General features: G+C 38.9%; 1 protein-coding gene across 1 annotated transcript; it reads left to right on the top strand.

The window, feature by feature from the left end:
* The first annotated feature begins 6,777 nt into the window (after window positions 1-6,777).
* Window positions 6,778-13,225, top strand: LOC111611007. Its single transcript, XM_023346508.1, has 15 exons — window positions 6,778-6,903; window positions 7,929-8,209; window positions 8,336-8,527; window positions 8,640-8,729; window positions 8,888-9,020; window positions 9,125-9,336; window positions 9,461-9,652; window positions 9,765-9,854; window positions 10,200-10,332; window positions 10,437-10,606; window positions 11,578-11,769; window positions 11,869-11,964; window positions 12,078-12,213; window positions 12,292-12,420; window positions 12,506-13,225. The coding sequence occupies exons 2-15, from the start codon at window positions 7,931-7,933 to the stop codon at window positions 12,547-12,549; spliced, it is 2,088 nt and encodes a 695-aa protein (XP_023202276.1). The 5' UTR covers window positions 6,778-6,903; window positions 7,929-7,930; the 3' UTR covers window positions 12,550-13,225.
* The last annotated feature ends 757 nt before the right edge of the window (window positions 13,226-13,982 follow it).

The following is a 13,982-nucleotide window of genomic DNA, read 5'->3' as shown; positions in this document are numbered from 1 at the left end:
GTTTAACGTGTGCGTGTGTGTGCATGCATGCGTGTGTGTGTGTAGAAAAAAGTGACATAATACTTGTTATGTTGCCATAAACTGGAAAGTAACATCCAAAATATTTCTTTATGCCTAGTTAAATGTCACAAAATATTCCCGTTAAAGTTTGAGGTTGTGACTTTACAAATCGATTTCTTCATTGCCAATTTCAGTTACACATTAGCAATTATAGATTTATTTGAAGACATGCGGCTCTAATTTATAGGCTTTTATGTACAGCTACCGATTCACTGAACATGTATGATACGCCACAGACCAAAGCCAAAAGAAAAGCAGCATTATGTGTGCGACCGGCCTGCAGTAAACTTTTCCAGTCACTCACGTGAAAGTTACTAAGGGCAAAGACAAGTGATCTAACAAGAAAAATCCACATCGCACGTCTTTGACAAAAACTGATCAGTGGTAGTTTTTTCTCTGGCTTGTTCATTTATCTACAAAAGTCTCATAATTATAGCTCTTTAGTTATTGTGTGCAACTAGTTCAGTAATTCTTCATTAATCGCGGCTCTGTTACACCGCCTTGAGCGGCACTTCGATACTTACGATAAACTTACGATAAAATTGTTTGAAGACCTTTTTACACTGATTTAATGGAAATGACGTAATAATGCATGCAATTTTCTGCCAAAGATAGATACACTTTATTTTCAAAAGAATATTTAACACTGGAGCTGATAAACAAAATAAACAAAACAACCAAAAATAAAATGGATTCTCAGTCTCCATTAACAAAAAATGTACTTGAATAAAAACTAAACAACATAAAGCCAAATAAATACTGCATTCAACCAAAAGAGTGCAGATTATGAAGTCTGTATATTATGTCGCCCTTAATAATTAGATAATAATTAGATTTAAATAGAGAAAATGGGCACATCCGACTACCTGATGCAATAGTTCACACTACATGATTTTTTGCCCCTATTTTTCCCCTTATGACAATCTAAGATTGTCGCTTGTGATTTCATAACCGATCATCCTGTAGTGTTTGGTGTGTTATGGTAGATCGTTGTTGCCGCTCAGATCCAAATCAGGGATTTTCCCGACTGGCAGCTTTAACGCAGCCTGTTGAATGTGACAGGCAGCCAATCAGAAAGCGCGGATTCTCCTCTATGCTTTCTGAGGGGAAATTACAGAGGGGAATCCCAAACAGCTGACACGGCAAGTCCAGCGGACATTGGAGATGATATGTGGAAACAACATTAATGTTTATTCAACATTTTGTGCAAAGAATATAGAAATGACAAGAGGAGGAGTTGGAGCGAAATTGCTACCGCAGTTTATAAACCGGTAACTTTTCAGCTGTTCTTCGTTAACGTGACGTAAATAGGTTATAATGATTTTCATTCAGTCAGGACTTTACACTGACACTAGCCACATGCATTGCAGGTAGATTGTAGTAGAGCATTGATTAATGCCTGGTTTTAAAATTAGTTCACTGAACTTGTAGCCATTATTTTGTGCCCATTGTTGGACACCACACGGCAGGAACGAACCGATCGAACCGTTAAACCTAGGATTTCTGTCGGTACATGTGTGGTTTGTCAGGTTTTGAAAATGAGCCGACAATCGGCCGACAGTGTAGTGTGCGCTGGGCTTTACACTAAGGAAATGAGGAGTCAGTGGAGAGCACCGGAGTTGAGCCTTTTTTCATTCAGTGTCATCAACAGAAAGAGAAAAAGGCCGGAAGAGACGATGATGCCGATAATTAAAATGACGTCGATAGTTTTAATTTATCATACGATTAATTGATTGATCGTTTATCATGACAGGCCTATGTAGGAATGCCACTTTGTGAATGCCTGTTGTCACACCAAAGTTGGGTTGTGTGTGCTAATGCAATACCAGTCAAAAGGGAGGGTTGATAGCTACTACACTAATACACATACAGAAAAGCATAATAACTATTATGACATGCCATTTTTTTAAAATAAACTACACAAGTTATCTTTAGCAGTAAATAAATCTACTCTTCTATTTGAAACAGTGACGTGCGGTGAGGTTCATAGCTGGTGAGGCACTGACTAAATCAAAATCAGACTTACAAATATAGACCCCCTGCATGTTATTGTTTACATAAGGAAATTTCGCACATACTGACAACAGTGGAGGGCAAAAAGACAATTCTTTAACATGCCATGCTTAGCCGCGCTGCCGCCGTAGAATAAATCCATTAACTCAATCAAACTTGGACATGTAGATATTATTAATTTCGTGCTGTGCTTCACAGCAAAGGAAAAAACGTTAAAGTACAACATGGCCTTTCTCGCCCTGTGTATTAGCGAAGCTATGCGCAGACTCGTTGCCATAGCAACTGACAACAACGCCACAAAAAACCCACTCAAATATTTCGCACACAAAGAGCAGAACATTCAGTCTGTTGCAGTAGTATGGTTTTAGACTTAATGTTTATTTTGCGATTATTAATAAGTGATTGCTGTGGTAAGAGGAGAAAACTATAAATATATCGCTGCACTTGACTTTACTGTATTGCTAGCTCCATGGCTAGCTCGCTGTTTCTGTCTCTTACTCTGCAGTTGTGGAGTCACAATGTCTGGGATCGTGAGCGCCCCCTGCCATGAGGCAAGAGAACTGCCTGACTCACCTCGAATCTGTTCTCGCTCCTCAGCACACGAAACTCGTTGCACACAGTTGGTGACAAAAAAACACTGTGCATTATATAAATAAGCCAAATTAGGGGAAATCAGTTCATATATGAAATGTTTTCTAGCCTTTTTATTGGCGACGTACAGACAGGAGGATCATGCTCTCATTGAATGGCAGCCGGTGCAGTTAGCGAGAGGTTGCGCAATCAAAGGTGAGGCTCAGCTCACTGCTGCCTCACCTTTGATTGCGAGCATTTGAATGGTGAAAATGCAAAAATTCAGTGATTTTTAGGAAAAAATAATCAGAATTGGTGAAGCTAAATGAAAATTAGATACTTTATAGTACAAACCACAGGGGCTAAAATAGCAATATAAATTATTTTATCATTATATATAATTTTTCCATGATGACAGGTGAGACTCTGCCTCACCTGCCTCCCCTGACCGCACGTCACTGATTTGAAACTGAATGTCTCCAAGGCCTCCCTGGTTTCTTCCCAGGACAATTTTCCCAAGTGTCAAAGCTCCTCCATAAAATATGTTCTCAAGGCCACGTGCAGCACACAGTTTTCATTAGTGGTTCTCTAAATCTGCTGATCTCTGACATTAAAATTAACAAGATATTGTATTTATTTCTTCTTTGTTGTCCCCCTACAGTTCTGCTGGCCACCATGTGTTTGCTGGCTTTCACGGCAGGGTGAAGCCACTGATGTCCACCGTGCTCGAAGAAAGCCGCAAAGTCCTGTGCACAGTTTTTCTTAGTTTAGTAGGATTCATTTTGTACTGAGTCGTTATTATTTGAAGAAATGAACAAAAAAAAAATCAAGTCTGTTATAAATTTAAAACCCTTTGTTTTAAGGGTTTTAAGTTTGTGTTTCTGAAACTAAAAGCGAAATGAAGTCAAATGCTTCTCTTTATTAGCATAAAATTATTTACCCACGGGACTGTTGCAATTCTGCTCTGTCGTATGAATTAAACATAAAATGAAATTTAATGAAGAAAAAAAAAAACCTTTTTAAGAGCTACAAAGAAAGATTGTGTGATTTTTACCAGCATATCATCATGCGTAACAGCTTTGGGGCTTCATGGTCTGATTACCTTTAAAGCCTATTTCACTGGTGCATATTTAAAAAAGTTCTAATCTGACTTCTTTTTACATTATATTGTTTTATTGTTATGGTGGCGTTGTTAGCTGTTCCTGAATTATGAAGTCTTTACTGGCTGATGTGTATGGATGTGTCAATATAAGGCGGATACTAATTATGGTACCATATGTTGGTGAAGGTAACAACATTAATACATATTTTACTATGTATTTTTAATCATAGTATGTCTACATATATGTACAAAGGTTTAATAAATATGTATTTCTGAAGGAAACACTTGGTCCATCCTTGTTATTCTATCTCTAGCATTGCACTTTCTCTACATATGGTGGATAAAATAAGTATTGAATCATGTAGACAGATTTCCAGAGGTGCTATTAAGTGTTGGTAACAACCCAAATTATCCATACAGTAAGTATTTCCCCTTCTCAGTACAAATGAATATCAGCTGTTTCAATTAAAACCCATAGCTTATAAAGACGTCTATTATTACCAAGGTGTCCCACAAGGAAAAACTCCTAATGGGTAAAAAATGTGAAGTTTGAGTTGGCAGCAATGAAGAAAAATTGGCTAAGCTACTGATTAGCTCCTCGCTGCTACATTACAGCTAAGGAGATAAGCAAACAGGTAATTTCATCACATTAGTTTTACTGTACCTCTGTTTTCCTCACGTGTTTCCCTTCTTTCTCTTCTCTTTATGCCTTGAGCATCAGACAATTTAAGGTTTTTAGACATGGAAGTTACTTGTGTTACAAAACTCAGCCCACTCACTCGTGCGCTGTCCGCCACTCTGCACGAGCCGCAGCAAGGGGAGGCGCATCACAGCTGAACAAACCGACTTGTACAGAAAGAGTGGAGTTCAGCAAAGTATCATTATCTTTAAATGTAGTGTTTGATATTTTTTATGCCATGCAGCTAAGTGGGCGCCAGCCGTCCACAAGGCAACATAAAGAGGGCCAAGAAAAAGTAGCTAACTGTTCTTTTAAAAACTTATAGCTAATAATATTATTTCCTAATATGTCAAATTCCAGGTGGCGCAAGGGGGTTAGCACGCCCCACGTTTGGAGGCCTTAGTCCTCGACGCGGACGTCGCGGGTTCGACTCCCGGTCCCGACGACCTTTACCGCATGTCTTCCCACAGCTCCTCCTCACCCTCCTTCCTGTCTGCCTACTGTAGAAAAAATACGAGCCACTAGCACCGCAAAAACTATTAAGGAGAAAAAAAAAAAGGAAGAAAAAAAATATATATATGACAAATTCCTAAGATTATCCTTTGTAGGACTAACAAAGGATTGTCTTATGTTAATTAGGACAGACTTTTTTTTTTTGTATATTAGGAAATTATATTACTGTTATGATACCCATGCATTATAGCGCTCATAGTGGCAGGTTTAGAAACTGCAATGATTAAGTATTTGTTTTCACATGGGTGCATGGAAAGAGGGCCGGCCTAAGGCATAAGCAAACTAAGCAGCCGCTTAGGGCCCAAGAGCCACTAAGGGGCCCCCTCGGTGGAGCTGAGGTTTTTGTTTGTTTTGTTTTTTAGTAATAATTTCTGTCACTGTAATATCAAAGACACACAATTTCACTATGAATAATTTCAGTTTCAGACATCAGTTGGCCAATAAATGTATCCTATTATACATGTATATAATGTAAACAGCACTGCCTGAGATGCAATAAGTTTATAGCAGGTGTGAGAATGAGCTAGTGATCGGACTGCTGATTGCAGCCGGTCCCCCTTGCTAGCAGAACTAGAGGGCCCCAAAATTACATTTCACTTAGGGCCCCATGGAGGCTTGGGCCGGCCCTGCATGGAAAGCACACAAAGAAAGACTGAGTAATATATACATTTGCATCCACCTATGTTGGGACTTGGAGAAGCTTTTTTTGTGTGTGCAAGTTTATATTTTATGAATTGATGTAAATTTTGTGTCCCAGTTCTATTTTTGAGTAAGTTTTATGGATGATTGTTTTAGCTTCATTCAGCCACGTGTAGTTTAGTCAACAAAGGTATAATGCAGAATAATTGCACAATACAATCGGTTCATTGTTATGTAGCCTTATAGGCGTAAATTCAAGCTGTGAGACTCTCTTCAGCCTACCGGCATCATCAATTACCACGCCTCCGCCTCAGCCAACCAGCACCGGATTGTCGCTCCGCTCCAGCCAATCACCACGCAAGAGCTCCTTCAACAGGCCAAACAACCGCGGACCCACCTCCTCCCCGTCTCCACCCTCATCCTCCCGAGCATCTTCCAGGCTCCTTCCTCCTTACCAAAGTTTATTTTTCGTCTTGCCCCTCTTTGCTGGCGCCTTTAGCATTTGCCTTTCCTGCCTCGGCCCTACTCACTACGCTGGTATCCATTTTTGAAGAAAAAGCTTGTTGACGCTCCTTGAAAGTTTGCCGCACAACATTTGGACAAGCCTGTGACATAGTTTAGTCAGATGACAGTAAAGTTGAACTCTTTGGCTGCCATAAAACACAAACCATGTTTGGAGGTACATCACCCCATCACTGAAGTTTGGAGGTCAAAGTATTAACTAAATATCAGAAAGAGTCTTCAATACTTTTCACCTGTGCTATTTTACATTACTACACATAACTTAATTTCTCAACTTATTTGTTCTACTTTATTTCTATGTATAGGTTACTTGGGTTGTTGTCAACACCTGGTGAAAAATGTATGTCAATAGCAACTTTAGATGTAGGTTAACTATAAAAACAATTGTGATACGTTCAGGACTTGTTGTACCCGCAGTGTGCCAGAAATGGTCCTAAACAGGATGGCTAAGCATGTGCACACGGCGCACACACACACACACACACACACACACACACGCACACACACACCCCTGGCACACATACCATACATACTTTTGATTAAATTCTTCTGAACAAGTTGTTTTACAGGAACTGATCTGATAATGCCACTAAGCAGTCTACCGAATATTTTTGCTTGTGGTTTCAGTTGTTTTAACTCCTCCTTCTAATCTTAAATAGTGACAATTACAGTAAACAGGTGTCACATCTTCCTTTGGGAGTTTGCAGAAAGCATCAGAGACACTCCACCTGCAGATCACATTTTGGGGCAGTAACTCTGACAGCCGAGGAACAACCGATTAGACTGACGACAAGAAGATTCACAGGTAAAAAAAAAAAAAAAAACGCTCTCCATTGTGAAATATTTCTCCTTCAGAGGTATTTTAATTTCAATTGCAATTCAAACCACTAATTGAAAAGAGGAAAGCATTTTCTTCTCTCTTTCTCTCTCTCTGACTTTACATCATACCTTTTATTGTATGATGGTTATGTCAGTAAGGACGACTCAAATTATTTCTGGTTGCTAAAAAAAACCAGAATAATGAATTTTTTCTACTTTTTTTTTTTTTTTTTTTAATTTGTTGCATTTAGTGTCACCTATTGATGATGACTATTTCTTTGATGTTATGAAATTGTACATTTGTAAGGCAAAAAGAATAATTTTTTTTCATTATTAATTCAGACTTCAGCACCAAAAAATGATAGAATCCCTTTTAATGCTTTAGTGGTAAATTAAGGAAATGCGTCTGAGTCAAGTCTGAAACACCCAGGGCTCTTTCTGTTTCTGGAGTGTAGTCCTAATCCTAATTCCTAAGTAGGATGTAAATAGAATGTTTTATAAAGTCTCTGTTGCGATTATTTTCACAATTCCCTACGCAACCTTCTCTCCACGGAAATGCCGTAAACTGTCGTAGGAACACCTATCTACAGAACTGCTGTAGCAAGCAAATGACTATAGAAACGCCATTGAAACAGTCTAACTACAGAACACACAATAGTATGTTAAATCATAAAAACCACATTGGACATGCATTGTGGCTGGTTTCTGTCCATTGACACAGTACATTGACAGTTAACATTGTCTGGACACTGTTCTGGACGATACGTTTTCCAAGCTCTTCTCTACATGTGTCTTACGTCTAAGTGTGTGCAGATAGTCCATCTAGTCTCTGTTAAATACTGATCTGGATACTGACAAATATTAGAGTTAGGATTAAATTAACAGTAAATATTCATAATATTTTGGAGGAAATTTGGGTGAATTGAAAACTCTCAAAGTTATGTTCTCATCTCTAAGTGTATCAAAATTACCCATCAGGAATGATTCTGTCTATTTTGCTATTTCCTGTAGGCATGGATAAAAGACTTATCTTCTGTGTTCTGTTGGTGATGCTATCTGGGAGATTTGTGGGCGCTGAAAACACTACGACAGCACCACCTAGCAATATGTTAACAACCCCAACCACCAAAATGACAGCAACAGCAGAAAACTCAGTGACAAGTCTCACCAACGTGTCGACAACCCCAGCCAGCAATATGACAGCAACAGCAGTCCCCGTGACGAATGTATCAATGGCAGCATCAACACAATTTGTCCTAGTGTCCCCAAACACCACAGTGCTGACACTTGAGGTAAGTGAAAAAGTTTTTTTTTCTTTTAAATGCAAAAGAATAGAGTGGGCCATTGTAGATATTTTTTGTTAATGGTTAAACTGTAAATCATTCTATGTACTGTGATGGCTGTTATGTCTTCTGCAGGCCAACATCACTAATGCTGAGTGTGGATCCAAGCAGCTGTGTATAGCTGAGCCCCCTAAGTGTGACCCCTTTGTAACAGGGTCTTGCTTCTTCTTTGCTGCCAAGCAGGAAAGTGGTCGAAACTTTAACTTCGATCTCTCAGGAGAATCAAACGGATACATTGCAGCAACTCTGACAGGTGGCGTTGGGCAGGTAATTTACCGTCATCAACTCACTGGAAGATAAAAGGACTAAAGCTATATTTTGTATTTCTGTAACTTTGGTTCTGACAGTACCATTTACTTTACCCAATTTCCTCCTTTAGGGAGACCCGACTTATATCTGTGCAAACAGCAAGGGCAAAGTCAAATTCTTTAGTTCGGTCCTCAACAATGGTGTTCTGAATATTTCAGAGGTGAGTTTTGCAGTTATCTCTTAAGGTTACATTGATAACAAACCATCAAAGGTCAGTTTCAACTAGGTAACATGTTGAATAGCTTTTTGGCTTCTTTTGTCTGCAAATTCCCATCTGCTTAACTTTCTAAAACTTCTGTTGTACTTTCTGCTCCGCAGCTCAATGTGAACTCAGTGAAGGGCAAGATCAAGGGCAAGGTAATTCAGTGCAGATTCCTTGCCACTGTTCCAGAACCAAAAACTCGAGCAACAACCCTCGGCGTTGCGGTTTCAACGGGAGAGTACAACGACAGTAAGCCAACATCTCACAGTGACTTCACAAGGAAATGCAACATTTTAACAAGAGCAGAAAATGTTCAAATTTAACTAAAAACTATGTGTTTTCTCTGCTTTCAGCTAACGATAGCCTGGGTACTCCCAAATCTGTTATAAATGTCAGCGCGGTAGATCTGGCAAACCCCAATAACAACGTAACCAACGAGATTGCCAACACAACAACCCCAGCCAGCAATATGACAGCAACAGCAGTCCCCGTGACGAATGTATCAATGGCAGCATCAACACAATTTGTCCTAGTGTCCCCAAACACCACAGTGCTGACACTTGAGGTAAATGAAAAAGATTTTTTTTTTTAAATGCAAAAGAATAGAGTGGGCCATTGTAGATATTTTTTGTTAATGGTTAAACTGTAAATCATTCTATGTACTGAGATGGCTGTTATGTCTTCTGCAGGCCAACATCACTAATGCTGAGTGTGGATCCAAGCAGCTGTGCATAGCTGAGCCCCCTAAGTGTGACCCCTTTGTAACAGGGTCTTGCTTCTTCTTTGCTGCCAAGCAGGAAAGTGGTCGAAACTTTAACTTCGATCTCTCAGGAGAATCAAACGGATACATTGCAGCAACTCTGACAGGTGGTGTTGGGCAGGTAATTTACCGTCATCAACTCACTGGAAGATAAAAGGACTAAAGCTATATTTTGTATTTCTGTAACTTTGGTTCTGACAGTACCATTTACTTTACCCAATTTCCTCCTTTAGGGAGACCCGACTTATATCTGTGCAAACAGCAAGGGCAAAGTCAAATTCTTTAGTTCGGTCCTCAACAATGGTGTTCTGAATATTTCAGAGGTGAGTTTTACAGTTATCTCTTAAGGTTACATTGATAACAAACCATCAAAGGTCAGTTTCAACTAGGTAACATGTTGACTAGCTTTTTGGCTTCTTAATTTAAAGGAATTAAGAATTTGACAAATAATTAATTTGTCAAATTAATAACAATTTGACAATAATTTAATAATTAAATATAATTATTATATTTATTATATAAATAATTTTATTATATTTAATAATAAAATATTATTATTAATAATAATAATTTATTATTAATAAATAATAATTAATTTGCTTAATGTCTTAAGCAAATTCCCATCTGCTTAACTTTCTAAAACTTCTGTTGTACTTTCTGCTCCGCAGCTCAATGTGAACTCGGTGAAGGGCAAGATCAAGGGCAAGGTAATTCAGTGCAGATTCCTTGCCACTGTTCCAGAACCAAAAACTCGAGCAACAACCCTCGGCGTTATGGTTTCAACGGGAGAGTACAACGACAGTAAGCCAACATCACACAGTGACTTCACAAGGAAATGCAACATTTTAACAAGAGCAGAAAATGTTCAAATTTAACTAAAAACTATGTGCTTTCTCTGCTTTCAGCTAACGATGTCCTGAGTACTCCCATCTCTGTTATAAAGGTCAGCGCTGTAGATCTGGCAAACCCTGATAACAATGTAACCAACGAGATTGCCAACACAACAACCCCAGCACCGACCGGAAACAATGCAACCACAGTGGCACCAACAGGGACTCTCATCCCCCAACTTTCGGTAAGGGAGGCACGCGTACAGAGAATTCTCGCCAAATGGAAAAGAGAGTCGTTGTGAAAAAGAACGAAAAGCTCAGTTTCCACAAGCATACCCAGAAACACAGTAGAATTGACAGTGGCTTCTAAAATGGCGAGCTCGTCCCAAAACATGACAACTGCAGCTTTTATACCAAACATGTCCTCTGTTCTTATATAAACAAATATTTTGGTTTCAGACCTGGCCTGGCATTCATATTTTCTCTCAAGGGGTGATGGTTTCATCCCAGCACACCTTCCACTGAAGCTAAACTTAATGTAGTTTCCTCCTAATTGTACGAGCTTATGCATTCTTGTCAGCAGTAGCATGAGGCTATTCAGCGTTTCCCCCAGTGTATTGTAAGCCTGGCGGGCCGCCAGGTTTTACAGCAACTCTGACAGGTGCTGTAAAACCTGTGCAGGCTAAGCATTGCTTATTTGTTTAAGTCTTTCTAAAATGTTTGCATTTTTTAAGACTTTATAGTTGGTGTTCAGGTATTAATCTTCCAATATTTCAATAGCACATAATTATCGAGTGATTTTTTTTCAAAATTTCCTGTCAACTTTAAACATTTTTTGACTTAAAAACACGACGGGTCGCTGGATGAATTACTGCCCTGGCACCCAACCACCGGCCTTAGCAAGTTTTCTGGGGGGAAACCTTGCTATTGTAGGGTCTGTGATGACATTTTAAGATTTTTGAGACATCCTAAAATTGTCCATTTTGAGGATTAAATTGTATTTTAAATATCCTGAAATTGAAGGCAGCAGTACTAAACACCAGAAATAGTGAAATATCTTTATGTTTAAATATGTGAGAAAAGCAAAGGTTTACACAGTCTCATAATATGCCCCCCCCCCCCCCCCCACATAACTTTAAGAATAATGCAGCTTTCCTCTTTCATAGTGGTTTGTGTCAAAGTACAAGATTTTAATTATTTGCCTTCCCTGTTGCAGACAGCTATAACCCGGCAAGAATGTGGCACCACAAAGCTCTGTGCAGCCGAACCCTCAAAGTGCGATCCCACTGCCGGAACTAGTTGCTATTTCCTATCTGTCAAGCAACAAAGTGGCCAAATATACAACTTTGAGCTCTCAGGACAGTCAGATGGCTATGTTGCTGCTGGACTCTCAACCAGTGCAATTGCGGTATGTCATATGTAAACGTACAGATTTTAATGTTTTCAGACTGAAGTACAGTGTTGTCTAAATCGATGAAACTGATCATATCGTTGTTGGGGTCGGCAGAATGGCACTCACACGGCTTACATTTGTGCAAACGAAAATGGCAATGTCAGATTCTTCACTGGCACCATTGACAATTTTGTGATAAATCTCAAATTGGTAAGTTAAGCTTACGTCGGAATGGTAAATGGGCGAGGGTCCATTGTTTTTTCAGTTTGTATGACCCAAGTTCTCCCTGAACATTTAAATAATCCAACTGTTTCTCTCTTCAGTCGCAGAACTCAAGCAATGAGCGGGGCACAGTCAACGGCAACAAAATCCAGTGCACATTTTCAGCTGATCTACCAGACAGTTCTGTCCGAACAGCAAATTATGCTTTGTCAATTTCAAATGGAACTTACGACGCCAGTAAGCAATCACTTTAAGCACTCATAAACATGAATATATACTCCAATTAATGTTATTTTGTTTTCCTTTTTCTGTCAGAGACCTTACAGCTGGGAAAAACAACGTTCCGATTATTGACAAGTAGTACAAACTTGTCGGATCCTACCGCTAACCTCACCAACCTGATAAACAATGCCCCAATCAATTACGCTTCCTCTTTCATTCCTGGTAAGCTAAACATGATTTTTATTGAGTTTTTTTTTTTTATTTAAACTAATGTATTTGCCTTATTTTCTCCTCCCTTCCCTTGCAGCTCTGCTGGTCACCGTGTATATGCTGGCCTTCACAGCAATGTGAAGAAACCAACGTCTCTAGTGACTTGTGATTTCTGCAACTAAAGAAAAAGGACTAAACTGGACCGTTTAATGTTTATTTATTATTTAAAGTTCAAACGTGAATGTAGGACATTAGATCACTGGAGTACAATTAAGTAGCATGTCCTGTTACACTTTTAAAGAGTTGCAAGAAAAGTGGTGATGTTTTTTGTTTGGGTGTTGTTGTTTTTTTCTTAATCAGCATAAGCCAACTTTGATTTGATTTGATTTTGATTTATGCAACAGGGCTGGGGTTTTGAGGTCTGGTTACATTGTAAAACTTGGTGGTTTATGTTAAAATTTTGTGTTTTATTTTATTTTTTTTAAAATTGTTGTTCAATTGAAAAACAGCTCGTGTAAACCTACGCGTAACATTTGTGTTGCAAAATGTTTTCCAACACGTCCTGCAGCATTGCTAAAGCCGATGCCATCAAAGTACTGCGTTTGTTGTCATGATATATGTTGTTATTAAGAACGTACAGGTGGTTAAATTATGAAGCCTTCACTGGCTGACGTATGCTCGTCACGTGCAAACAGCATGAACAAAATGCTGTACCATATGCCATAAATTGGTGAGTTAATCATTTAGACCTATGCTAAGATTAACAGATTTTTTTACATTTTTTCAGTAGTTGAATAAATATATTTTCATCCAAACAGTCCAGTCTTTTTTGTTTGTTTGTTTCTACAAATTTTGGATTTTAAAAATAATCAAATGTTCTTTCTTGTCTTCAAATATAAGCTTTGGTGTATATATATATATATATATTGATGACAAATGTTGAGTAGTTGGTACTGTTGACTGACAGCTGGCAGGTTGCTAGTTTTCTCCTCAGGCTCAACTGAGGTGTATTCTGGTTCTGGTTCTGGTACAAGTGCGAGCACGAGAAATGGATCCTGGTCTTGTACCAAAGACAAGACAAAAAATCCTAGACCTCTAAAATCTGACGCCACCCCATTTTTAAAACATTTTGTGAAGAAAAAAGTTCCGCTTTTTCAGTATCTTCTTCAGAGGTTTTTCGTGCCGTTTCCTTCCTGGTGCTTGGTACAGCGCCCCCACAGGCCAGGGAGTGAACAGGTTTTTCAAAGAGTTTGGTTCATTTGTCACGGTGCACTGCGAAAGCGAACCGCGCCAGCTGAAATTGTAACAGTGGTTGCAATTTTGGCCAGCAATAAAATCAAGTCTACTGGACTATCAAGTGAGAAAATACCATTATGTTTCTCAAAAACACTTAAGGAGGTTAAAATATTTGGATTAGCTGGAGCTAAATTTTAAGTTTAACGTGTGCGTGTGTGTGCATGCATGCGTGTGTGTGTGTAGAAAAAAGTGACATAATACTTGTTATGTTGCCATAAACTGGAAAGTAACATCCAAAATATTTCTTTATGCCTAGTTAAATGTCACAAAATATTCCC

This window comes from Xiphophorus maculatus, chromosome 14, assembly GCF_002775205.1.
Source record: "Xiphophorus maculatus strain JP 163 A chromosome 14, X_maculatus-5.0-male, whole genome shotgun sequence".
Taxonomy (NCBI): domain Eukaryota; kingdom Metazoa; phylum Chordata; class Actinopteri; order Cyprinodontiformes; family Poeciliidae; genus Xiphophorus; species Xiphophorus maculatus.
Note: the sequence above shows the minus strand (reverse complement) of the source record. Positions and strands in the feature narration are given on the sequence as shown.